The sequence below is a fragment of the Vipera berus genome, assembly GCF_964194415.1.
Source record: "Vipera berus genome assembly, chromosome: Z".
Classification (NCBI taxonomy): Eukaryota; Metazoa; Chordata; class Lepidosauria; order Squamata; family Viperidae; genus Vipera; species Vipera berus.
In genome coordinates this window covers 56,431,682-56,457,682 of record NC_138205.1, presented here as the reverse complement: position 1 = coordinate 56,457,682, position 26,001 = coordinate 56,431,682, and the positions used below count along the sequence as shown (strand labels likewise).

Here is a 26,001-nt window from a genome sequence, read left to right as displayed (position 1 = left end):
AACTGAGTCCATGTGAAGTTTTCCAGTTGTGGTTCATTTGTTTAGACAACTGAAATGTAGAGTTCGGCATAAATTAAAAAAACTTTCTAAGAATAGAACTATTTGTAAAGAATAGTTGCACTGTATTTTGATATCCACAAAACTTGAAATTTTGAGTGTTTTCCCATAGGGAACAATAGGAACAAGACCCTTGCTACCTTGATGTGTGTCCTAAGTTCACAAAGGTTGAGTAAATTTTTAAAATAGCTACATAAATTAAAAAGATTTTTGGTAAATTGTCTATCTACAGAACTAAAGCACTTGGCTCAGCAGTGGGTTTATTTCAGTAGAGCCTATGAACTACAAAATACCAATAATTGTGGATTTGTTAAAGCTTGCCTCCCCTGTTTCCATTTGGCAAACTGAATGTAAAGTTCATCAAAGAAATAAAGTAACGTTGTGTTTGAATTTGATAATCTGAAAACTCACCATCATAGAAACAGTATTTGCAAAGCCCGTGCACAGTTTATATTTTGACTTGTATAATCTGGCTTGAAAAGAATACTGCAGTCTTCTCTGTCACAGAGAAGAGGGGGTTGACTTATTCTCTAAACACCTGAGGCAAGACAAGAAGTAACTGATGGAAAATTATCAAAGAGAGATCCAATCTAGAATTAAGGCAAAATTTCCTGACAGTGAGAACAATTAATCAGGCCTCCAGAAACTGTGGGTGCTCCATCACTGGAGATTTTGAAGAAGATATTGAACAGCCATTTGTCTAGAATGGTATGGGCTCTTCTGCTTGGGCAGGGGCTTGGACTAAAAGACCTGCAAGTTTTTTCCTTCCAACTTTGTTATTCTGTATTCATCTGAAGACTTCTGGAGAATTCAGAGTTCCTGATAATATATAAATTTTAAACAATGTCAGTGACAGTAGAGATGGCAGATGGAACTATTTTATGGATAAATGTATGGCTTAGAATTTAAAAAGTAGTTATGGAACACAACATGGAATGAAACTCCTGCTTTTGGCCCCATCTTGGAACAATGCTTCATTGAAATATTTTATCCTGAAATTGAAATACTGAAAATGGCCATGTTACGCTCAGAATATGTTTTGTACATCCTTATTAAAATGGTCTAGGATCAGTAATTACTTCTCACTTGAGAATGACTTGAAAGCTTGTTCTGAAAATCTTATTGTTTCCTGTCACCTTACAGAAATGGCTTTTTTCGATCATATCATTATAGTATTAAATTCCATTGCAAACTATAGTTGTCCTGATCTCTGTTGTTCACTTTTAAGCCAATATTCAACTATTTTATTTTGGCATGTGTTTAAACTTAATTTTCATTTCACTGTTTTCTCTTTATTCTTATTTATTTATAGTCTGAATATTAAATGTTATCATGTTTTATCTTGAGTGGGACATTCTCTGTCATAAATCAGGAAATAGCTAATGGTTACTATAAAGAACACTATTAAGGATCAGCAAGACCAACAGCTTAAGGTTGTTCTTTACAGGAATTTTCATAACACAGTAAATTTTATAGAATTTTTAACTAAAAATTTGGGACATGGAGTAACGGTAGTTAAATATAACTAGGACTATTATACCTGAGTTGCAAATTTCCCAATAACTATTAGGTGTCAACAGAGATATTTATGTATTTCTTTCTATCTAGTCATTATCTGGATCGTTGCAACCCCTCAGATGATAAACTTTATGAAAGAAGATATTGGTTGTGTAATTACTGATCTCTGTATAGTATGATCAAACTAATTAATTAGACATACTCCAATGAAGAAAATAACTGCTTTGGATTTGTGACTTTAAAGTACATTTGTTTTCTATAGGTAACACTGACAGTTTTTATACACAAATATAACGATACACTGCCAGCATGGCAGCTATCCCCCATCTTGTGTAGATGGAATACGCTGAACCTCTTTTATTATTATCTCCTTTATTATTATATATGCCCCTGATATATGCAGGAACTTATAAACAATCCTTGACCATCTAAGAGATTATATCAGGTAGTATATGAAGTCATATAAACATGAAATATGTATATTATAAATCACATGGTATATCATATGTCATGCCCATTGGAGCTCACAGAAGGAAACTAATGGCTGAGGAAACAATGGAGAAAGGTTTATATAAAACAGTCTACCCTAATGTCATACTTGAATACATGCATACATAGCTAATATTTCTGTCTGGAACCCTAACAATTACTTCACCTTGGAACTTCAGGCACCAACATCTGCTAGACTCCAACAACTGTGGGACAGTGGTATATGCCTCATCCAGGTAAGGAAGGGAATGGGTGGAAATATGTGGCAATGTGTAAGTGCTATGTTTACATTTTTCATTTCCTTAATTATTGTGATCATTTTTGTCTAATACTTTTTTATTTCCTAATAATGTTCTCCACACATTGGGCAGATACTCACTTCTACAAGCAGGAAAACCCTAGTTGGAAAAACAAGTTGGTCTACACAATGTACTTCAATCCAATGTTCCTGAACATATTTGTTGGATCACAGGCTGAATGCACACAGTGAAATATATAATTATGGCACACAGTATTTTACTACAGTCTTCAAGGAAGAAGGAGTATGTATATTCACAATTACTATACTATTCCCCTTATTCTATAAAATAACCCAATTGGCACTCAAAACTTTTCACTTTCCAACAAGCATTTGTGCAATTATGTTCCTACTATTGCCTCCAGCTTGTTACCTTATCGATATCTCCTTTTGTTTTCCACAGGTGCCATTTTGCACAAGATTGATTCCATACCACACCAGGGGCAGAAAAATGACCAGAAACTGTGACCAGGATGCTTCCAGCTACTTTTTTTAAATGATTTTGTTAAACTGTTTGCTCCAGAGAAATTTGGGTACTTTGAAAACCTCATCACAGATATTTATCCTGTAGTTAAACTATTTATACCACAGAACTTGTACTACAGAAGAAACATTGTGCTCTTTGTCAACCCAGTCATTCAGAAGATTTAGCGAAGTGACTGATTGATGATTCCATTTGTGCCTTTTCCTTTCAGAATATTTGCCATTTTGGATGCTGATCCCCAGAGACTGACACTACTTTATTTATTGTGGCCAATAGCGATTTGAATACTTCCAAATGGGATCTTGATTCAGCTGGCCACAGGAAGGGAATTGCTTAAAAGGCAAAAATATTTTGGGTTCAGGGGCCTTTTGTGGGGGAGCACTGTTGACTTCTGGAGATTGATGGACAGATTCCTGCAGTTTTTTTGGCATGATTTCAGAAGTGGCTTTCCCTTGCTTGCTTTTTAGGATTAGAGAAAGATCACTCAGCTGGTTTCTTGCCTAATGTGGATTAGAATTCATCATCTCCTGGTTTCTAGCCTGATGGTTTAATTATCACACAAAGTTGGGGCTTTCAGATGATCATGGATTCACTCAAAGTGTATAATTATAGTGGCTGCTTTTGGTGCACATGGTATAGTTAGATGAGGATTGGTAGAGGGATTCTTGCTAAGATACTATAGGTATGTTGGATTAACCAAAAAAAGTTTTGTGTTGCTTTGTCATGTTTTGGCTGGGTGAAAAGACTAAAATAAATGGGTGGGTATTCCTTCTGATAGGCTCAAATGTGAATAGATTTGAGTTATTCCTATTTTACATAAAATAATCTTGCAGGATTAGGCTAAATCCCATAGCCAGGGATTTAGTGGTTAAACACCAGGCTAGGAAGTGGGAGATTATGAGTTCTAATTTTGCCATAAGCATGAAAGCCAGTTTGATTACCTTGGTCCAGTCATTCTCTCTCAGTCCAACCTACCTCACAGGTTTGTTGTTGTGAGGAAAATAGGAGGAAGAAGATGCATTGGATTTGTTTGGATTCTGCCTCACAGAATACAGAATACAAACATATAAGTGAATAAAAATTTTAATTTAGCATTTTATTTCCCACAGTGGGCTAATGCCTCCTTAAGTAACACCAGCTGCCTGCAAATAGTGCAGGTTCGCATCCCACCAGGCTCAAGGTTGACTCAGCCTTCCATCCTTCCGAGGTAGGTAAAATGAGGACCCAGATTGTTGGGGGCAATAAGCTGACTTTGTAATAATGCCGCTTGGGGTGTGTGTGAAAGCCCTAATAAGCAGGCATATACATAGAATGAAGGCTACTGCTAAGCTTGTAAGCCGCCCTGAGTCTTCGGAGAAGGGCGGGATATAAATGGAATTAAAATAAAATAAAATAAATAAATAAATAAACTAGATCCCCTGCAATGCTTTCAAAGAGGAGACAGAGACACATTTTCACCCTATTGTTCCTCTTCAATTAATTTTTGGGCCAATGTTATCAACATATACTTATATTTATTACATTCATTGGCCATCCATTTTACCACAGGGTAACTCTGGGTGGATTACAATATTAAAAGGATAAAATTATACATAACCTATACATAATACAAAGTACAATAAATATAAAACTCAACCTTAACTAAAAATGGGGAGGGAGGGAGGGAGTAGGATCAGCAGGAGGGGAAGTGGGATCTGTTATTAATTTGTCAACCATCTCCATTGTGAAGACCTCCCCATTGGAACCTTAAGCCAACTGGCAGAGCCAGGTCTTAAGCTCTTGCAGAAGGTCAGGAAGATTAGAGCCAACCTCACTTGGGGGAGGGGACAAAATGTTCCAAAGAACAGAAGCAATGGCAGAGAAGGCTCTTCTGGACCCCACCTACTGGAATACCCTAGGTCACAGGTCTGCAACCCGCGGCTCCAGAGCCGCACGCGGCTCTTTCAGCCGTCTCCTGCGGCTCCCAGTCCTCTGCCATGTGCAGTCCAAAAAAAAAAAGTGGGACTAAAAAAGTTCAACCAATCAATTCAAATATGCAGGGTAGGTGCATATCTCGCCTTGGCTCCACTCTTCAAACCCTGTTCTGCGTATGCGCGCATGTACGCGCATGTGAACACATTTTTTGCGGCTCCCAGTTTTTCCTTTTGTGAGGGAACCGGTTCCGAGTGGCTCTTTCACTGTTTCAGGTTGCTGACCCCTGCCCTAGCTAATAGGGCCTGCAGCATGCTGCATCTGCTAGCATGGGTGGAGTGACCAATCCTATTGGTCTACTATAGAGAGCGTCCTCTCGTATGGTATTGTGATTTGGTATGCTGGTCTGACAGCCACGGGCAGGAAAGTATTACAGAGGGTATTGAGCACAGCACAAGACATTGTGGGCTGTTCCCTGACACCACTGGATGACATCGCCAGGGCTCGTTGCCTTGGAAGAGTGAGGAAGATTCTCAGGGATGACTCACACCCTGGACGGTATCTCTTTACTCTCCTACCATCCGGTAGGAGATATAGTAGTATAGTCAGCCGTACCAACAGGCTGAAAAATAGCTTTTATCCGTGGGCTGTTAGGCTTTTAAATGGGATATAATCTCTGTGAATTTATGCAGAATTGACTTGGGAGGCCGGTGTGCGGTGTAGTTGGTTCACATGGTGTGGTAGGATGGAGGGTTTGTTGTCACTGTGTGTTGGGGGGAGAGAGCACGGGGGGAGTCTCAGCTAATCTCAATGTACACATGTACTTTGACAATAAAGGTTTATTATTTATTATTTATTATTATAAAACAGTCCTCCAAGTAATGTGGACCCATGTCATTAAGGGCTTTAAAAATGATTGCCAACATCTTGAATAGCACCCAAAGCAAACTGGCAGCCAGTGCAGATCATTGAGCAGTGGTATTACATGGGTCGTTCTTGCTACCCCCAAAATTGTCTACAATGCTACGCTCTGCATCAGCTGTAGCTTCTGAATGCTCTTCAAGAATAGTTCCATTTGGAACATGTTTCAGTAATCTAAATGCAAGATGACTAGGGCTGACATCAACTGAAAATGCCAGGTTTAGAACTTACAGAACTTAGAATTAAGCACATCTGCATAAAACATAAAGTGCTTTATTACAGTTGACAAATTAAGAATAGAATAGAGCTGAAATGGACCTTGGAGGTCTTCTAGTCCAGCTCCTGCTCAAGCAGGAAAACCTATACCATTTCAGTCAGATGACTGTCTAGTCTCTTCTTAAAAATCTCCAGTGATGGAGTGCCCATGAATTCTGAAGGCAAGTTGTTCCACTGGTTAATTATCCTCACTGTTAGGAAGTTTCTCCTTAATTCCAGGTTGCTTCTCTCTTTGATCAGTTTCCAACCATTGTTTCTTGTCCTGCCTGCTGATGCTTTGTGGAGAATAATTTGACCCCTTCTTTTTGTGGTGCCCCGTCAAATACTGGAATACTGATATCATGTTGCCCCTATATCTTCTTTTTACACTAGCCAAACCCAATTCCTGCAGCCGTTCTTCAAATGTCTCCAGGCCTTTGATCATCTTAGTTGCACTTCTCTGAATTTTTTCCAAATTCTCAACATTTGTTTTGTAGTATGGTGACCAAAATTGGTTGCAATATTCCAGGTACCGTATTTTCCGGCGTATAAGACGACCCGGCGTATAAGACGACCCCCGACTTTTAAGAAGATTTTCAAGGTTTTTCGTCTTATACGCCGGAAAATACTTACATGCCCTGCCCTCCCTGTCCGTCGCAGAGGAGGTGAAGGCCCGACTGGCCGCGCCGGCCCTCCCGCTGCTCCCGCGCTTCTGCCGGCCCCCGAGGCGCAGCGTTTCCCGGGCGGCAGGCAGCACCGGAGGGCAGCCGCCACCCTGCCACGGCCAGCGCCCCTCCTGCTTCCCCCCCAGGCCTTGAACTTCTCCCATTGGGTGCAGGGCGGGGCAGCTCCGCCCGCAGCCTCTTTTTTAGAACTCGTGCTGCTTCCCTCTCACTGTCAGCCAAGGTGCGCTCGGCCCGGGCTCCCGGTCCCTCTTCCCGGCCGGCTTCCTGCCCTGCCCCTCATGGAGCTGGACTGGGCGTGCAGCCTCTCGGTGTGGCTGCTTTTCCTGGGCAGCCTGGCGGTGCGGCTCCTGCACTCGGACCTGTTGCTGAGCCGGTGGCTGCTGCTGCGCATGGGGCTGCTGGCCGTCCTGCAGGCGCTGGGCCAGGCCGTCCTGCCGCTGCCCCTCAGCCGCTCACGGCGGCTGCCTGCTGGCTCGTCTCGGCCAGCACCACCCGGCAGAAGCGCATCCCCGCAGGGGGGACAGCAGTGCTGGTGACAGGTGAGTCCGGTGGGCACGAGGCCGACGGGCAGCGCCGCCTTCGCGTGGGGAGAGCCGCCCGAGGCTCCCGCCCAGCCGTGTCCCAGAGCCGCACCACAGATAGCTCGGTTGCGCGGGGCGGCCCGGCTTTGCAAGAACGGGGACGCTCGACTGATTTGTTGTTTTTTTCCGGCGTATAAGACGACGCAGCATATAAGACGACCCCCAGACCTTTGAGAAGATTTTCATGGGTTAAAAAGTCATCTTATACGCTGGAAAATACGGTATGCTTAATAGGGTTTTATAAAGCAGTACCAATACTTCACATGATCTTGATTCTATGCCTCTGTTTATACAATCCAGAATTGTATTAGCTTTTTTGGCTGCTGCTGCACACTACTGGCTCATATTCAAGTGATCATCCAGTAGGACTTCTCTCACAGTTACTGTTTTTGAGCCAGATTTTGCCTAATCTCTACCTATATCTTTGATTTTTCCTGCCTAAATGTAAAAGTTTGTTTTTCTCCACATTAAATATCATTTTATTGGATAGGGCCCATTGTTCAAGTTTGTCAAGATCTTTTTGGATCCTGAGCTTGTCATCTGTGGTGTTGGCTACTCCTGCCAGTTTAGTATCATCTGCAAATTTGATGAGTTCCCCTTCTATTCCCTCATGTAAGTCATTTATGAAGATATTAAAGAGTACTGGGCCTAAGATGGAGCCTTGTGGTAACCTACTGCTTGCTTCTCTCCATGGGGATATAGTACCGTTGAGGACTATTTGTTGAGTATGGTTTATCAGCCAGCTACAAATCCACCTGATGGTGATGTTGTCTATTCTCCCTCTTTCTAGCTTACCAAGAAGTAGTTTGTGGTCTACTTTGTTATCTCATTAAGTTTAAGTCACTCCTTCATACTTATCTTCATAGAATAAAATCTTTTTCTTGTCTAGAGGTTTTACCCAGGAGTTTCTTTTTATCATAGAATCCTCAGGCTTGTTAATGTCCTTAAAGAGAAGGTCCCAAATTTATTTATTTATTTATTTATTTTAATTCCATTTATATCCCGCCCTTCTCCGAAGACTCAGGGCGGCTTTACAAACTTAGCAGTAGCCTTCATTCTATGTATATGCCTGCTTATTAGGGCTTTCACACACACCCCAAGCGGCATTATTACAAAGTCAGCTTATTGCCCCCAACAATCTGGGTCCTCATTTTACCTACCTCGGAAGGATGGAAGGCTGAGTCAACCTTGAGCCTGGTGGGATGCGAACCTGCACTAATTGCAGGCAGCTGGTGTTACTTAAGGAGGCATTAGCCCACTGCTCCACCAAGGCTCTTTTTGTCTTTTTTCCTCAGGCTCTTCTTTCAGTTGTGTTGTGAGTTTTATATTAACACCATAATAGTAAAAGTTAGTATTAGATTCTTCCCAAACTGTAATGTGCTGCTCTGCCTTTTCTGCCTTTTCATCTATTTCTGAAGTTACAACTATTTGTGAAATTGCCTCGGTAGCATCATAGCATTCTCCACATGTTTGCATCTCAGTAATGTCAGAATCCATTTATATCATATTCATAAATGGAATGTTTCAAACATTATCCCATGGATTCTGCCATCTCCCGAAGAGAAGAGGATAGATGTGTATTGAACCGGCAATAGGCATTTCAAAGGAAAGGAGAAGCCTTTTGAACTGGGGAAACAAAAGGGGGGGCTAGCATCTGGGTTTTGTCACAGAAGACAACAATAAACAAAAGGGTCCTAACTTCCCTTTTCCCACGAGATGGATGATACGAGAGGAAGGATGGGGGACTGACCAAATGGGGATTAAGGGGGAACTCTTTATAAGGGTTTACTTCGTGGAAATATTAAGTCCTGTCTCGCCTCCTACAACCAAGCATGTCATAGTAAAGATTCCTTTTGGACTAAGATTTGGCTCCGAGAGTTTTGTCTTCCTAAGACGTGGTTTGGGGTGGGTCCCGACATTAGACAGGACTTGCACTGAAAGTCAACCCGGGAAGAAGAACCTTACCGGGGGACTTTGCAAATAAATATGATGTCTGACGATGAAGCAAGAAGGGAAGGAAGCCCCACGGAGAAGGAGCCTTCCTCCCAGCCGAATTCCCAGAAACATTGGGAAGCTGAAGCGTCATATTCCTCCTGGGAGGAAACGGCGGAGCAGCACGAACGAAAACCCCGGTGGTCGATGGGCGTTGGAAGGAAAAGTGAGTGGGAAAAGGCTTTGAGAGAAGTGACCCTGAGACGGAGCGACCACCAACCGGAATGGAAACAAGAGATGGAGAACTCCCTGCACGCCAGTGAGGAAGAGCGGATTCTGGAAAAAGCTATTGACTTGATGAAAACAACCCTGAGCTCACTAAGGGAGGAGAGAGCTGGAAACCACAACACCTGGGGTCGCAACTGGAGGGGTAACGGAAGGGATCCAACACCTGAAACCCCAGGGCCGTCCAATGGAACAGGAGCCGCTGACTCAGCGGTACCCCCCCCCCCAGACCCACAGACGGGGATCGAGATGAGGAGCGATACACTCTGCAGCGCAGACAACGATCCAGCCAAAGATTCCCACCCCTGGAAGCAAAATTCAAGGGGGAGCCATCACAACTGGGATTTTTCCTAACCCAAGTCCTCAGCTACATGGAAGAGTACGGACGGGACATCCCCAGTGACAAAACACGCATCCGAATTGTGCAATCTGCCCTGGACGGGACGGCTGCAGACTGGGTGGTGAACCTGCATGACTCCAACGCCCCAGAACTCAACGACTTCAACCGATTCATGTCATCCTTGAGGCGACGATTTGAGGACCCTTTGGCTGACCGGAAGGCCCGGGAGAGAATCAAGACGGTATATATAATCCATTTATATCATATTCATAAATGGAATGTTTCAAACATTATCCCATGGATTCTGCCATCTCCCGAAGAGAAGAGGATAGATGTGTATTGAACCGGCAATAGGCATTTCAAAGGAAAGGAGAAGCCTTTTGAACTGGGGAAACAAAAGGGGGGGCTAGCATCTGGGTTTTGTCATGGAAGACAGCAATAAACAAAAGGGTCCTAACTTCCCTTTTCCCACGAGATGGATGATACGAGAGGAAGGATGGGGGACTGACCAAATGGGGATTAAGGGGGGTTAAACCGGGAACTCTTTATAAGGGTTTACTTCGTGGAAATATTAAGTCCTGTCTCGCCTCCTACAACCAAGCATGTCATAGTAAAGATTCCTTTTGGACTAAGATTTGGCTCCAAGAGTTTTGTCTTCATCCTTAGATCACAGCTGGTCCACAAATTGGTCAAAAAATTGGAAAATTTTGTTTAAAGACCTTTCAAGAATATTTCTAATACTCTGTCCATCTTGACTTCCACTTTTAGGATCAGAAAATTTTTGCCACCCACAGCAGAGAAAATCAAGCTACAAGTTAGTACAATATTGGACTAAAATCACAGCATTCATTCTTTATATATCTCCCATCAGCTTTTTTTTCTTCACCACACTTCCTTATTTGGCTTCCCTTAACAGCTCCTTGTTATTTGAGACAAAGAGAAATCCCTAAAATAGCATGAGTCTTCAAAAAGGCACAGAAGACTGTAACTAAAAAAGAGCCTCTTTTTAACTTGGCTTGAAAAGAATAATAGTCTTTGAAGGTGATTAAGAAAGGAAAGGCACTGTAAGGTGCCTCAACTACATCTCCCAAGAAAGCAAACTCTTGAAATAGGCATTGTCTCAAAAGGAACTTTTTATTGAGAGTTTGTGATGGCAAGAGAGCAAAGAAAGGTCTGAGATTTGGTGCATAAAGGATTACATCAAAAAGGCATTTCACAACTCTTCCTCCCAGTGTCCAACTGTCCCAGTAAATTCCATCCAATCCACAGGTGCCATCATGTTATGAGAAGCTGGAGTTTCAGCGGTCTTCTCAAGATCTCTCTTGGTTTCATTTCCCAATGGTCCCAGGCTCCGTTGTCGAGACAAGGCAGATGCTTTCTGCTCACATTCCTCTCAACCAGAGGGAGACCTCTTGCACAGAGCAGAGCAAAGCAAATAATAGTTCACCAAGCAACCATCCAACTCCCAATAGAATGGCAGACCCCAAAAATGCATACATAAGCAAAGCAGGGAAGGATAGGGAAATGGATGAGGTAATGTGTAAATAGAATGCAAAAGCAAGCAAATATAATTGAGGGGTCCTGACATACATCCCCCCAATAGAAAGACAAATCCACCTGTAAGACAAAACCAGGGGGAAAAACCCACAAACATGTTAATCAGATTTGTCAGGATACTTTTCATGAAAATGTCTGAGCAATCTAGGAGCTCTAACATGTTTCTTATAAACCTATTCATTTTGTGACACTGGTAAATCTTTCCAAGCTTCCAAGTATTCTGTTGACCTATGATGCTTGTGAGAATCTAAAATGTCTTTAATTTCAAAATGTTGCTCGCCCTCTACTATGATAGGCAGAGGGGTAGGAGAGGCAGTCGGCCACAATTTAGAGATGACGGCAAGTTTTAACCAACTATAGTGCAACACAGGGTGGATTTGTCTAAAACTCTGAGGGAGCTCCAACTCCATTGTGACAGGGTTAATAATGTGTTTGATGGGAAAGGGACCGATGTACTTTGGACCCAATTTCTTTGATGATTGTAGTGACTGTAAAAACCTAGTGGAGAGATAAACTCTATCCCCTATGTGGAAAGGCTTAGGCTCCATTCTCTTTTTGTCAGAAGCCTTATAGGCTTCTCTGGCTATACTGGTCAGATATTCTGCAATTGATGAAACCAATCCTTAAGGGATGGGATGGCAGGTTCATTACAGGCAATTCAGGCATGGGGATAAAACATTGGCCATTTGCCACTTGGAAAGGAGTAAACCCGGTACTGGAGTGCACTGCGTTGTTATAAGCCACTTGAGCAAACAGTAGTAAATTGGTTCAATTATGTTGCTGATAATTAATGAAACAATGAAGGTATTGTTCTAGAACTGAGTTCATTCGTTCTGTCCCCCATTCGTTTAAGGATGATGAGTAGATGACAGTCCCTGGTCAGAACCCAAAAGTCCAAAAAGGCTTTGCAAAATTTAGAAGTGAACTGAACCCGCCTATCTGAGATAAGGCATTTGGGGGCACCATGGAGATGGTAAATATGCTGTACAAACAATTTGGCCAAAGTCTTTGTGGTTGGGCTTTTCTGACATGGGATGAAATTGACTTGTTTGGAGAACAAATCAGTGACAATCCAAATGACAGTGTTTTTCGTGCTTTCGGGTAACTCCACAATAAAATCCATGGAGATTCCTCTCCAGGGTACTGAAGGCTCACTAATGGCTGCAGGAGGCCAGGCATTTTTCTCTGTCTCTGCTTGGTGGCAGCACAAATAGGGCAACTGGCCACATAGCTTTCAATGTCTTTCTTTAAAGAGGGCCACCAGAATTGATTTTTGAGTAAATGAAGGGTCTTCACAAACCCAAAATGTCCTGCTAACTTTGAATTGTGGCAGGCCTGCATGATTCTCAGTCTCAAGTTTGCAGGTACGTACAGCTTCCCTCCAACCCAGGCTAAGCCCTTTTGCAAGGAGCAGATACTGAGAAACCATTCATCCTCTTCTTTTTGAAATCCCCGAACAGTTCATTAACCAGAGGTGGGGCCCTTTTAGCTTGTGCCCTTGTAGTGGCTGGAGCTGCTAATTGCTGCAGGGAGAGTAGAGGTTTGACCAACTTCACATTGTTATATTGAGGCATGCTCAACAAAGCATCTGCCAGGAGGTTTTGCCCTGCTGGCAGGTAGTGTATGGAGAAGTTAAACCAGTGTGCCTGTTTCGAAGACAGTCTCTTGTTTTTTTTTAAAGTTTCCAGGTTCTTGTGATAGGTCCAATCCACTTCTAAAAAGTGTCTCCAGGTTAGAAGGGCCCATCTTATTGCATAAGCTTCCTTCTCCCAAGCAGCCCAATGCTGCTCAGTCTCAGATAACTTTTTGGAAGTATAGGCACAGGGTTGTAGCTGATCCTGCTGGTTCTTTTGTAACAGTACTGCCCCCACTGCCACATTGCTGGTGTCAGCCTGGATGATGAAGGGTTTTCCTGGTGCAGATGTTTCAGCACCGGTTCCGCAGAAAAAAGTCCCTTCTGTTTCTCAGTAGTGGCTTGACATTCTGCTGTCCACTTTAGTGGCTGGCAAGGCTTCAGCTTCCCCCCTCCCTTAGTTTTTAGCAAGTTTGTGATACGGAGTGCGATCTGAGCAAAGGAGGGTAAACTGCCGGTAAAAATTAGCAAACCCCAGAAAGCTCTGCAGTTGCTTTCTGGGCTGTTAAGGCTCCATTCCATGACTGCTCATATTTTTTCTGGGTCCCTCTCCATGTCCTCATGAGAAATGAGATACTCCGAGTAATCAATTCTATTTTTGTAAAATTCACATTTTGAGAGTTTGGTATACAGTTTAGCAGTCTTTAGGACCACTCTAACCAATTTCACATGCTCAGCTTTGATTTTGGTGTAGATCAAGATGTCCAAGTACACCAAAACTCCCTTATATAGGTGCTCATGGAGGACCTCATTAATCAGCTGCTTAAATACTGTGGGGGCTTCCTGTAGCCTGAATTGGAAGCTACCTAGAGGGCAATTGAAAGCAGTCTTTCATTCGTCTCCCTCTTAATCCTGATATGGCAATAGGCTTCTCGCAGGTCTAATTTAGAAAAAAATCTTCCTTTTGCCAGATGGGCTAACATGTCCCTCATAAGGGACAAGGGGTACACATTTTCCACTGATACCATGTTCAAATATCTATGATCCATGCAGAGGTGAAGAGACCCATCCTTTTTTCCCCTGAATAGAACGGGCCACACTCAGGGCCTAGTATACTGGATAAACCCTTGGGGGTTCCATTTCTTTAATCAAGTTAGCCCTAGTACCAGAACCCATTCCATGCTGGGAACTACAATGAATGCTAAAGTCTCCAAGTGGTTTCCCATAGTTAGTCCCAGGGGCTCGGTTACAAATCTGGCCAAGATGTCTCCTGCTATGGACCCATCAAGGTGGCAGAAAGCAATAGGGTTCTTGAGGTTTCTTAGGGGATGCCCCAATTTTCCAATTAGGTCAGGACTTATCAAGCACCGTATGAAACCCAAGTCCAGCAAAGTGGTTAAGGCCATTTTCCTGCCCTTGCCCGGGATTGTCAGTTCTACGGGCATGGTTATGGGGTCAGTCGGCCCACTTACAAGTGGATTGTCATTGTAATTGCTCTCAAATGTTGCCGACTCATTGTCCGGTGGGGTCGTAGCTCTACCTGTCCCCCCCCACCTTTGGGTCTTAGGGTAGCACCATGACCTCTGAGGACTTCAGGGCCATATTTTTCTAGTGCTGGCTGGATTTGCTGCTTGGCTTCCCACTAGAGGTGTGATCCCATTTTCTAACTGACCTCTTGCTATGGCACTCCGTGGCATGGTGTTCTTCTTTGCCACACTTGAAACAAGCAGTAGAGTGTGGTTGGGTTGTGGAGGTTTTGCCAGACTCTCCCTTTCTCTCAGGCTGGCTCCATCTCCCCGACTTCATAGGATGGTACAGGTTCTGAATTTGGTCAATTTCCACCTCTTTGCCCAGAGGACACCATTCATAGAGGTGGTCAGGTGTCCTGTGGGCCACACAGGCACTGTAGAGGTCATCGTTTAGCCCATCCTGGCAACAGGGTATCAGGATGTCTTCGGGCCAGTTCAGGTAGCAAGCCAAATCTCAAAACTCCGTGTACTCAGCTAGCAGATGAAACCCTTGCTTTACGGTCTTGATACGATCCCTGGCTTTTCAATCTGCTAGGTGATTTTCAAAATGGCATCTCAGTGCGGTCATGAAATGGTTAAAGTTTGGGAGCATTGCATTGTACAGGGTTACCATCCACCTGGCCGTGGTTCCTTCCAGAGCTAGGATGACAACCCGGATTTTGGTGTCATTGTTGGCAGAGACCTCCCATACACTTGCATGTAGGTGAGGAAGTGAGCCAAGAAGAAGCCTAGCTGCTGGGGATCCCCATTGACTGCCAATGGGACCAACTTTGGTCCTCAGGGAGAGTTCTGTCTCTGGGCAGTCATGGGATATGGGCTCTCCAGGGGTTGGCTCACTGCTGTGCTGCTGGAATGGTCTCCATTGTCTGCAGCATCCGCAGCCCCTGCTGCCATCTTCACTACCACTGCCTCTCCTCCTCTGCTGCTGACCTCCTCGGTTAATTCTTCCTCCTTCTCTGGGCATCTCAAGAACTTGGCTTTTAGGTCCTCAAAAGCTTCCACCATGTGATGCATAGCTCGCTTCAGTATTGCCTCCATCAGATCTGAGTGCAGGTCCAGATCTTCTTCATTGGATGGTGGCCCCGTCTTTTCCTTAACCATCCTTAGTCTGATATCTTCTTCTGATTGTTCAGGAATTGCTCAAAATCTTAATTTTAATTGCTTAATATGTGCTTCCAAAATTAATCTCTCATCCAGATCTGCTTCAAACAAAGTGTTTGTTTTCTTTAATTTGTGTTCCATAAGATTCACTCTATCTTTCACCTGTTTGACATCTCTGGTTAGGTGTTGGATTTCCTCCCAGAATTCCTTTGCAAAAACATCAATCTTAGATTTAAGCTTTGATCCCATTGTTTTAATTAATTCATTATTAATCACCCAAAAAGGATTTTAAAATTTCTATATCACCTGATAATCTCTCAGGTTTTTCTGTCTTCTTGCAGGTAGCCATAATTGAAATTTAAAATTTAAAGTTATAGAGATATAGATTTATAGCATAAAATCCAATGGGTTTAATAATGTTTAGTTAAGGGTTAAAAGAAACAACAGTTCAATGATTTTTTGGCTCCCTCTTGTGGTTGATCAACCTTATTATACAAGAAAAAACAAAGCCTCTTTGCTTAGAAGCCCCATGCTGCTAATCCAATCAGAAACAATTGAAATCAAAACTTTTATCATGTTCTCATGGCAAGTATGAAACAACATTCGAGCAGTCCTATTTTTTAAAAAAAACTTATGCAAAATCGGCTAGTAGAAGAATACTAAAGAAGTCTTAAGAATTCTTAAATTCTAAAGAATTTAAGTTCAAAAGTTTCATAGGTAATTTCCATAATGTTTTAGATTCTAGTAGTTTCTAGTTTCTTTGTTTTGTCTTGGATAAACCAACTCCTTCCACTTCACCATCTTAAAATCACAAAGCTTCAAAAATGACAATAATTTCACAAAAAGGAAACTGCAAGCTGCAACTAGGGAAAGCCTCTTTCAGCATGAAAGGTAAATATACAGAAAAACTTGGTGCCTAAGAAATGGTAGCATCCTTTATTATCCTTTATGAACTGGTTTTGCCACAGTGAACTTACATGGTTGCCCCACCCCAGCCAGGGACTCACCACATTACTTCTTCTTCCTCAAAAAGCAATCTGAGTGGGTCTGGCTATTTGGGGGAACAAAAGGGTTGAATTCCAAAGCCTCCCCTTTCCCAAGGAGGTTTCTTCTGGCTTAGTAAGCATTCTAGACCTAAAACTGTGGAGAATCTGTAACAGAGTCCAGAACTCTGCTACATCCAAGGGTGGCTTCTTCTGCCGGAAGTTGATAATGATGGATTTTTCAAGACAGAGAACAAAATGTCAAGAACTGTTGTAAACTGGCATTTTGCAAAAGGGAAAATATTTAATATTTAGAAATGTTTAACTTTTTAGCAAACAAAAAAGTCATGGAAATAGAGACTGACTTGCAAAATGTGTCATATGTTTCAGCTTATGCCCAAAGAAAACCCAAGCTATGTATATATCAAATGTAAACTATTTGAAATATTAGAAGAAAAAGTAATGGGTCTAGAGGCAACTCTAGCCACTCTGAAACTCAATGAACAAAGTGAGAAATCCAAACCTAAACAATAAAACTACACCAAAATAAAACACAATAGGGAGCAAATAGCTTCTAAAAAATGACCCCATATGTGAACATAAAGAAGAAAACTAATACACCCAAATTGAACACAATAGGGAACAAATAGCTTCCGTAAAAAATTAGCCTACATATGTACCTAAAGAGCAAGACCAATGGAAATGTGTCACTTTTAGAAGAAAATAATAACCAAAAGCAAAGCCGCTACTATCTACCCTAGCCCACTCCAATGAACCCCCTCTGGAAATGAACAATTGCTTTCATGGCCTCCCTCTGGAAGAAAACATACAAGCACTCACAAAAGAGCATTCATCAATAGTTTCTTTTTAAAAGGCACAACCCAGTATTCCTGTGACAGGAAAAAAAAACTATTCCAGACTTCCCTAGGAAAAAAAGGTGAATATTGGTGATAGGAGATTCAGTTCTTAGGGGAACAAAAACTAGTCTACAGACCAGGCAGTCAAACTAGGAAAGTATGTTGTCTCTCTGGAGCAAAAATCTAAGATGTAATTGAGTACCTTACTGAAATAATCAGCCCCAGGATTACTACCCTTTTCTCCTAAATGTGGGGACCAAAGACAGAACAATGAATCTGAAAGCAATAATGAGATTACTAACAGCTAGACAAGAAAGTTAAAGAATTAGGTGTTTTCATCTATGTTCCAACAAAAGGCCAACATCCAATGAGGGAGCAAAGGATTTTAGAAATGAACCACTGGTTTAAAAACTGGCGTCATCAACAGAATTTCGGCATCCTAGACCATGGTCTGCATTACTTACATGAAGGGTTACTGGCAAGGGGTGGACTGCATCTCACAAGAACTGGAAAACAAAAAATATTTGGAAAACGACTGGTTCATCTTATTGAAAGGGCTTTAAACTAAACCATCCTAACCAAGCAAAAACACTAGATAACTAATTACATAAGGAGGTAAGGAGTAAAGAGAAAAGAAATTAAAAAAAACCCATAATGAAGTAGAGAATGATGGAAAGGATGGAAATCTCAGTTACAAATAAGAAATATATGCAAGACACATAAAGGACTCAAATGCCTGTATACTGACACTCAAAGTTTAGGAAACAGTCAGGGTGAACTTAAAGCATTAGTACATGAAGATAGATATGATATAGTTGCCATTACTGAAACTTGGTGGGATAAAACTGATGACTGGAATGTACTGATGGAAGGATACAAACTATTCAAAAGAAACAGACCTAACAAAAGAGGAGGTGGAGTAGCATTATATATAAGATCACTACAGCTCTACAGAAATACACAAAACCAAGGATGAAAACATCCTAGAATTCATATGGGTTAGTATAAAATGAAAAAAATGACATTGCTATAGGAGTATACTAGAGGCCATCCAACCAAGTAGAAAAAAAATAGACGAACTCTTTGCTAATCAATTAACAAATGTATGTAGAAAACATACCACAGTAGTAATGAGAGACTTTAACTACCCTGATATCAACTAGGAGACCAACTCTGCAGCAAGTAGGAGATTGAACAGATTCCTAACCAAGTTAGCTGACAGCTTTGTCATCCAAAAGGTAGAGGAACGAACTAGAAGAAAAACTTTACTGGACCTAATTCTTACTAATAGAGAAGAAGTGATAGAGGGAATTGAAGTTGCCGGAACCTTGGAGGAGAGTGACCACATTATATTGGAATTCAATATAATGCAACACAAGCAATAGCATATAATCCAATTAGTGTCTTAAACTTTAAAAATATGATTTTAACAAACTGAGAGAGTCTAAGAAAAATTCCACGGATAAAAATCCTAAAGGGGAAAACAATTCAAGAAGCATGGGAAACATAGAAAAATATGATCATAAAAGCCCAGTACAACACAATACCACTGAAAAATAAAAACAAGAAATCCAAGAAGAAACCAGCATGGTTGCACAAAGATCTCTCTCATAAACTGAAAGATAAAAAGGATAACTACAAAAAATGGAAAGAGGGATATGTAGCCCAAATCTGCAGAGATGAAGTCAGGAAAGCAAAGGTTCAGAATAAACAAAGACTTGCAACAAAAGTCAAAGATAATGAAGTTTCTTTCAACATATAAATAACAAGAAACCAATCAAGGAAACAGTCGGTCCACTAAAAAGGGAAGATGGCAAGGAAGTAGAGAGAAAGCAGAGCAACTTAACTCATTCTTTGCATCAGTCTTCACACAAAAAGAAACTATAGCCCAACCTATCAAAAGCATAACTATAAAAGACAGACTAGAAATAAAAATTAATATAAGCAAGAAAATGGTAAGAGAATATGGTAAGAATATGGTAAGAGAATACTTTCTGATCTTGACAAATATAAATTTATTTTATTTATTTATTTTAATTCCATTTATATCCCGCCCTTCTCCGAAGACTCAGGGCGGCTTACAAGCTTAGCAGTAATGCAGAAATCACTAGGACTTGATGGATTACACTCCAGGGATTTGAAGGAGTTGGCAAAGTTTATCTCAGAACCACTGTACCATATCTTTAAAAAATCCTGGAGCATCAGGGAACTACCATAGGGGGCGGGAAACAGACCCAGGAAATTACAGAGCAATCAGCCTAACATCAATACCTGGGAAGATACTGGAAAAAATAATAATAAAAAAGATCTGTACAGACCTAGAAACAAAGTTATAACTAGTACCACAGGTTTGTTAAAAACAGATCACGCCAATCCAATCTTATTTCATTCTTTGACAAAGTGACTAAATTAATAGACCAATAAAATGTTGTGGACATAGTATAGACTTTAGCAAGGTATTCGACAAAGTAGACCACAACCTACTTCTTGGTAAACTAGAAAAATATGGTATAGATAGCATTATCACCAGATGGATTTGTAACTGGCTGACAAACCATACTCAATGTATAGTCCTTAATAATACTACGTCTACATGGAAGGAAAATAAGCAGTAGAGTACCACAAGGTTCCGTCTTAGGCCCAGTACTCTTCAATATCTTCATAAATGACTTAGATGAGGGAATAGAAGGAGAACTCATCAAATTTGCAGATGACACTAAGCTGGCAGGAATAGCTAATGCCTGAAATAACAAGCTCAGAATTAAAAAGGATCTTGACAGACTTGAATAATGGGCCTATCGAACAACATAAAATTTAATGTGGAGAAAAACAAGGTTTTACACCTAGGCAGGAAAAACCAAAGGCACAAGTACAGAGTAGCTGAAAAACAGTAACTGTGAGAAAGATCTTGGAGTTCTAGTGGACAATCATTTTAACACGAGCCAGCAGTGTGCAGCTAAAAAGCTAATACAATCCTTGGTTGTATACACAGACATAGAATCAATCACATGAAGTATTGGTACCGCTTTATAAAGCCTTAGTAAGACCACACCTGAAACACTGCATCCAGTTTTGGTGACCATATTACAAAAAAGAGGTTGAGACTTTGGAAAATGTGCAAAGAAGAGCAACTAAGTTGATTAAAGACCTGAAGATAAAAACATGAAGAACAGTTTCAGGAATTGGGTATAGCCAGTCTAGAGAAAAGAAGGATTGGGGGGGACATGACAGCAGTATTCCAGTATTTGAGGGACAGCAACAAAGAAGAGGGGGTCAACTTATTTTACAACTTATTTTACCAGACGTCAAGACGAGAAAAGAAACAATGGATGGAAACTAATCAAGGAGAGAAGCAACCTGGAATTAAGGAGAAACTTCCTAACAGAGAGAACAATTAACCAGTGGAACAGCGTGGCTTCAGAAGTTGTGAGTGCTTCATCACTGGAGGTTTTAAGAGACTGGACAGTCACTTGTCTGAAATAGTATAGGGCAGGTGACTTTTTCCCAATTGCTGGAGCTGGGGTGGGCACGGTTTCAGCATGACACATCCGGCCTGTGGGCCAGCAGTTTGACACCCCTGGTATAGGGTCTCCTGCTTGAGCAGGGGATTGGATTAGAAGACCTCCAGGGTCCCTTCCAGCTCTATTCTGATTTACTTATGACTGGTCATCAAATTTCAAGCCATTGCATTGCTCCCATGATCACATGATCATGATTCAGATGTTTGGTAACTGCACTTTCAATAATTGCAGCATTCTACGGACACATGACTTTAATTCACCACCTTTCCTTGGCCTCCCTACATTTGCACAGACCCATGCTCACTTTCTGTCAGCTTCGTCTTCTCACATTGATCTGCATCCTCCTTCCTTCACCCTTCCTGTGATTGCACTGACCCACATCCTCCTCTTGATCACCCTGTGTTTGCACAGTATTGCAGAACCCCTCCCACAAGTCACATACTGTCTGTGCCAGAGATCCAAGGACCTTCCTTAGCCTTCTCTCCTGGAACTCTCACTGCTTCCACTTAAATCATATCTCTTGAAGTTAGGCCAACAACTGGATTGGCCTGGTTTGCTGTTACTAAGCAATGCAATGACATGTCATCATGTTTTATGATTGCATCATTTAGCAACTGCAATCCTAGTCCCAATTGCTGTTGTTACCTAAGGACAACACATGTGAATGCTCCACATTACTTCAAAGTTGCAAGTTTTCTCAGGTAATTGATAGACTTGAAAATATTGTGAAACCTTTCAAAACAGTTAATGTTGAGAATGAGCTCAAATACAATTGTTTTTTTATTCATATTACTCAAAGTAAATTTTTTTGAGGGAATCCATAATACTTAATTTTCTCTTTTAAAAGCCTGTGAAAAATGAATGTTATTTGTTAACTTTTCAGTTTAAGCAGAAAATAGGTGGTCAGTCCTGTTGCAGAAGCCCCTGCCCACAATTCCAACAGCCAAAAAAACAACAGCTAGCTCTGACCTCAGTCTCAATTATATATTTTCTTGTATTGTACTGCATTAGGCTTTACATTACGTTACACATGTAGGGTATGTACAAAATAGAAAATATGCTTTTGAAGCTGAAACAAGTCATTGATTCCAGGAAATTCTCTTGAAACAGTTTAGACTTAAATTAGCAGAAATTTCAGATGAAACAAAATTTGAAGATGCTATAGGGCAGTGATAGCAAACATATGTAATGGGTATCAAAGGTGATGTGCTATGACATTCTGTTTGACATGCTAGCATTTATCAACACCAATTATTCTTGAAAGCACACCTAGTCTTCTGTGATTTTTGAAGACTGCAGAGACCATATGAAAATAGGTGTGCTCTTGTGCAGCCTCCAGAGCCTCTGAAGCTGTCCATGAGATTGTGTTCTTGCATTGCCTTCAGAACCTCTGAAAATTGTGTGAGCACAGGTTTGCCTTCACACAATTTTTGGAGGCTCCAGAAGCTGCATGGGTGTGCTCTTGTGTGACCTCTGGAGCCTCCAAAAATTGCACAACAGCATGGATGCTGCAAAGGCCAGAAAATAGCATTCCTCAAAGCTGCTTCAAGAATGAAGGCCTAGTGAAATCTGGAGCTGTTAATAAGGGCCTGTTAATAGAAAAAGAATACAGCGTGAAGATAAGTGGTACTTATGTTTGGATACATAAAAGCCATTGAAACTAATTTCCAAACAAGATATGGGGACTAAAATCTACAAATATTTTCCTTGACTAAAAAAAATACTTTGAGTTCAACTTGGATGTTCAAAATGAAATGGAAGCCTTGCATATAAAGTATCCATCCGCACATTTTAATCTCAATAACTCATCAGTTTGATCTAGATGTAATAGTCATATAGAACTCTCTGACAAACTGAGGAACAAACTGGAAAAGTATAAACAATGGAAAGAGAAGCATTTAACTAAGGCAGAATACCAGCAAATAGCCTGAAATCTACAAAGATGAAGTCAGAGGAAAGCTAAGGTTTAGAATGAGCTAAGACTTACAACAAATGCCAAAAATAACAAAACGTTTTCTTTTAATATGTGAGGAACAAGAAGAAAGTCAAGGAAATGATTGGTCCATTAATGGGAGAAGATAGCAAAATGATAGGCAGCAGGAAGAAAGTGGAACTGCTAATTCCTTCTTTGTACCTGTCTTCATGCAAAAGGAAAAAATAGTTCAATCTGTCAAAAGCAATTCTGTGGGGAAATGGAACAGGAATGCAAGTCAAAATAGGCAAGAAATTGGTAAGAGAACACCTATCCATTCTAGGCAGTTCAAATCAGATAGTTTACTAGATAATTTACGGTTCAGAAAGACAAAGTAGATGTGATCTCAGGACGACTTAACAAAATCTTTCAGAATTCCTGGGGCACAGGGGAACTACCAGAGGACTGGAAAAGAGCTGACGTGGTTTCAATCTTCAAAAAGGTGAATCCAGAAAGCTACAGACCAGACAGCCTGACATCAATACCTGGGAAAATCCTGGAAGCAATAACCATGCAGCAGATTCATGGAAATGAACAAGGCAATTACCAGAAGACAGCATGGATTTGCTAAAAACAAACCTTATTGCATTCTTTGTCAACTGTCTAAATTAGTGAATCAGGGAGATGCTGTGGATATAATATATCTGGAGATTTAATAAGACATTTGACAAACTAGATCACAGCCTACTTCTTGATAAGGTAGGATAATGTGGAATAGACAGTACCACCATCAGATGGATTTGCAGTTGGCTAACCAAGTGCACCCAGCATATAGTCCTCAATGGAGCTGCATCTACATGGAAGAACATTGGGGTACTTCAGAGTTCTGTCTTGGGCCCAGTGCTCTTCAACTTCTTCATAAATGACCCAGATGAGGAGATAAAGTTAGGGGGGAATTGCAAATACTTTGGAAGATAGATTCAAGATTCAGAAGAAGCTTGACAAACTTCAGGATTGGACCTTATCCAACAAAATGTAGTTTACTGATAAGAAAAGATTTTACACATAGTACAGTTAGTCAACAAAAACCAAATGCACAGATGTAGAATAGGTGGTACCTGGCTCAACAGAAATAACTGTGAGAGGGATCTAGGAGTCCTAGTGGATAATGAGTATGAGCCAACAGTATGCCATAGCTTCCAAAAGGCCAATGCAGTTCTAAGCTGTATCAACAGAGGGATAATATCAAGATTGCATGAAATGTTAGTATCATTTTATACTGCCTTGGCAAGATCACACTTGGAATACTGCATTCAGTTTTGGTCATCATGGTATAAAAGTGATGTTGAGACTCTAGAAACAGTGCAGAAAAGAAGAGCAAAGATGATTATGGGACTGGAGGATAAACTATATGATGAACGGTTGTGATAACTAGGAATGTATAGTAGAATGAAGAGAAGTTCTAACGGCTGTCACAGAGAGGAGATGGTCGACCTACTCTCCAAAATACCTGAGGGCAACACAAGAATTAACCAATGGAAATTAATTAAGGAGACAGCCAACTTAGAAATAAGAAGAAATTTCCTAACAACAATTAATTAGTGGATGACTTGCCTCCAGAAATTGTGGGTGTTCCATCACTGAATGTTTTTAAGAAGTTATTAGACTTGGGATAGTATACAGTATCTTGTTTGAGCAGAGGGTCAGACTAGAAGACTAAAAGAAAAATGCAATAAGGTTTGTCTGGCATGATGTTTTTCAAAATGCCATGTTGGCTTCTAGACATAACTTTGTTTGCTTCTAGGTGTTTCTAGATCTATTGATGATCTTTTCCAGGGTCTTCCCTGGCATTGATATTTCTGGATCCATTTTTCTTCCTTTTTTGAAGATGGGAACCACATGAGCTCTTTTCCAGTCCTCTGATAGCTATTTGATGCTCCAGGATCTTTGAAAAATATGGTGATGTGGTTCCGAGATCATGCCTGCCAGCTCCTTTAGAACTCTGGAATGTCATTCATCTGATCCTGGTGGTTTGAACTCATCTAGGGTGAATAGGTATTGCTTTTTTATTGCAAGTCTTTTTAAAATATTTGTACAGAACTTCAATTGATCCTCTATTCTAGCATGAAGAATGTATCTTTCTCCTCCCTCCCAAATTAGTTCAAAGTGGATTCAAATTGTATTGGAATCTTTTTTTTTAATAGTGCCAAGGCAAGATGGTAGTCTGTGATGAATAAGAGATTTTAGATGAATGAGTGTTCAGGAGAGTTGTAAATTAACATGATGGCTATGGAAAGGGTAAAGGATCTTCTGGTGCTACTGGAACTATTGATGGCTATTAAGGACTGACAAAACAATATGAGTTTTTTGGAGTTGCTGATGAGGAATAGTTTTTCTGGGAGTAGGCAGTATGTAGAGTGCATCTTGTACCACTGAAATGGTGTAGGAACTTAAGAAGATGATGCTGACTGACTTCACCAGATCAGCTCTTTGGTAGCGGCGGCAGCAGTGCTGCTGATCAGTTGTTTTGAGTGGTGCACACTTGCTTGGAGGCACTGCTGATTAGTTCAAATGTCTTGGACTAATGAATGCTTGGTTGATAGCAGTGAGCACTTTTCTAGCAGCACTGAGGGCATCTGCTATTAACAGCTCAGTGGTAGCAGTGGTGGCAACCTGGCTCATTACTGTAGGCAGAGTGCTGGATCAATTGGAAGCCATAAGGAAGCAGCAGTAGAAACAGGATATTGCCCAAGTTGGCTGCTAGCCTGGGTCCTCCAGCAGCAACCTTATCTCTTTCATATGTTATTGGAAGCAAATGAAGGGGAATAGGGGAATAGAAGGCACAGTGTTGTGAAGGCTTTCCTTTTTCCAGAGCTGCCTCCAGTTAGCAATGAGGGGGGAAGAGATCTCATCCTCAGAACTTGCTTTTTGGAATGCGTAAAAATTTGGTTTCTCCCTCACAGTCCTGTTTAATTTCTGCATCTGGGTATTCAACTTTTAGCATATTGATTATATCAAGTTATAAATCTCAGCTCTTGGCTAGCTAAACATTGTTGCGGTGGTTTTGTTGCTTCAGAGACCTGGATGGGAAAGAATAGATTCAGGGTTGATGCTAGCAAGACCAAGTCACCATACATTTTGAACCATCTGGAACGGGAGATATTCCACCTTTGGTCCTGGTTGGGGTTGCATCATCCAGTATTTAATCTGT

General features: G+C 41.2%; 1 protein-coding gene across 1 annotated transcript in view; it reads left to right on the top strand.

The window, feature by feature from the left end:
• Positions 1-26,001, top strand: part of FRRS1L (ferric chelate reductase 1 like) — a gene marked incomplete at both ends in the record, with an annotated part of 85,736 nt that overhangs the window by 34,487 nt on the left and 25,248 nt on the right. The window contains one exon of the mRNA XM_081343494.1: positions 2,244-2,300. Coding sequence (XP_081199620.1) covers positions 2,244-2,300 — 57 coding nt within the window. The remainder of the gene's footprint in view (positions 1-2,243; positions 2,301-26,001) is intronic.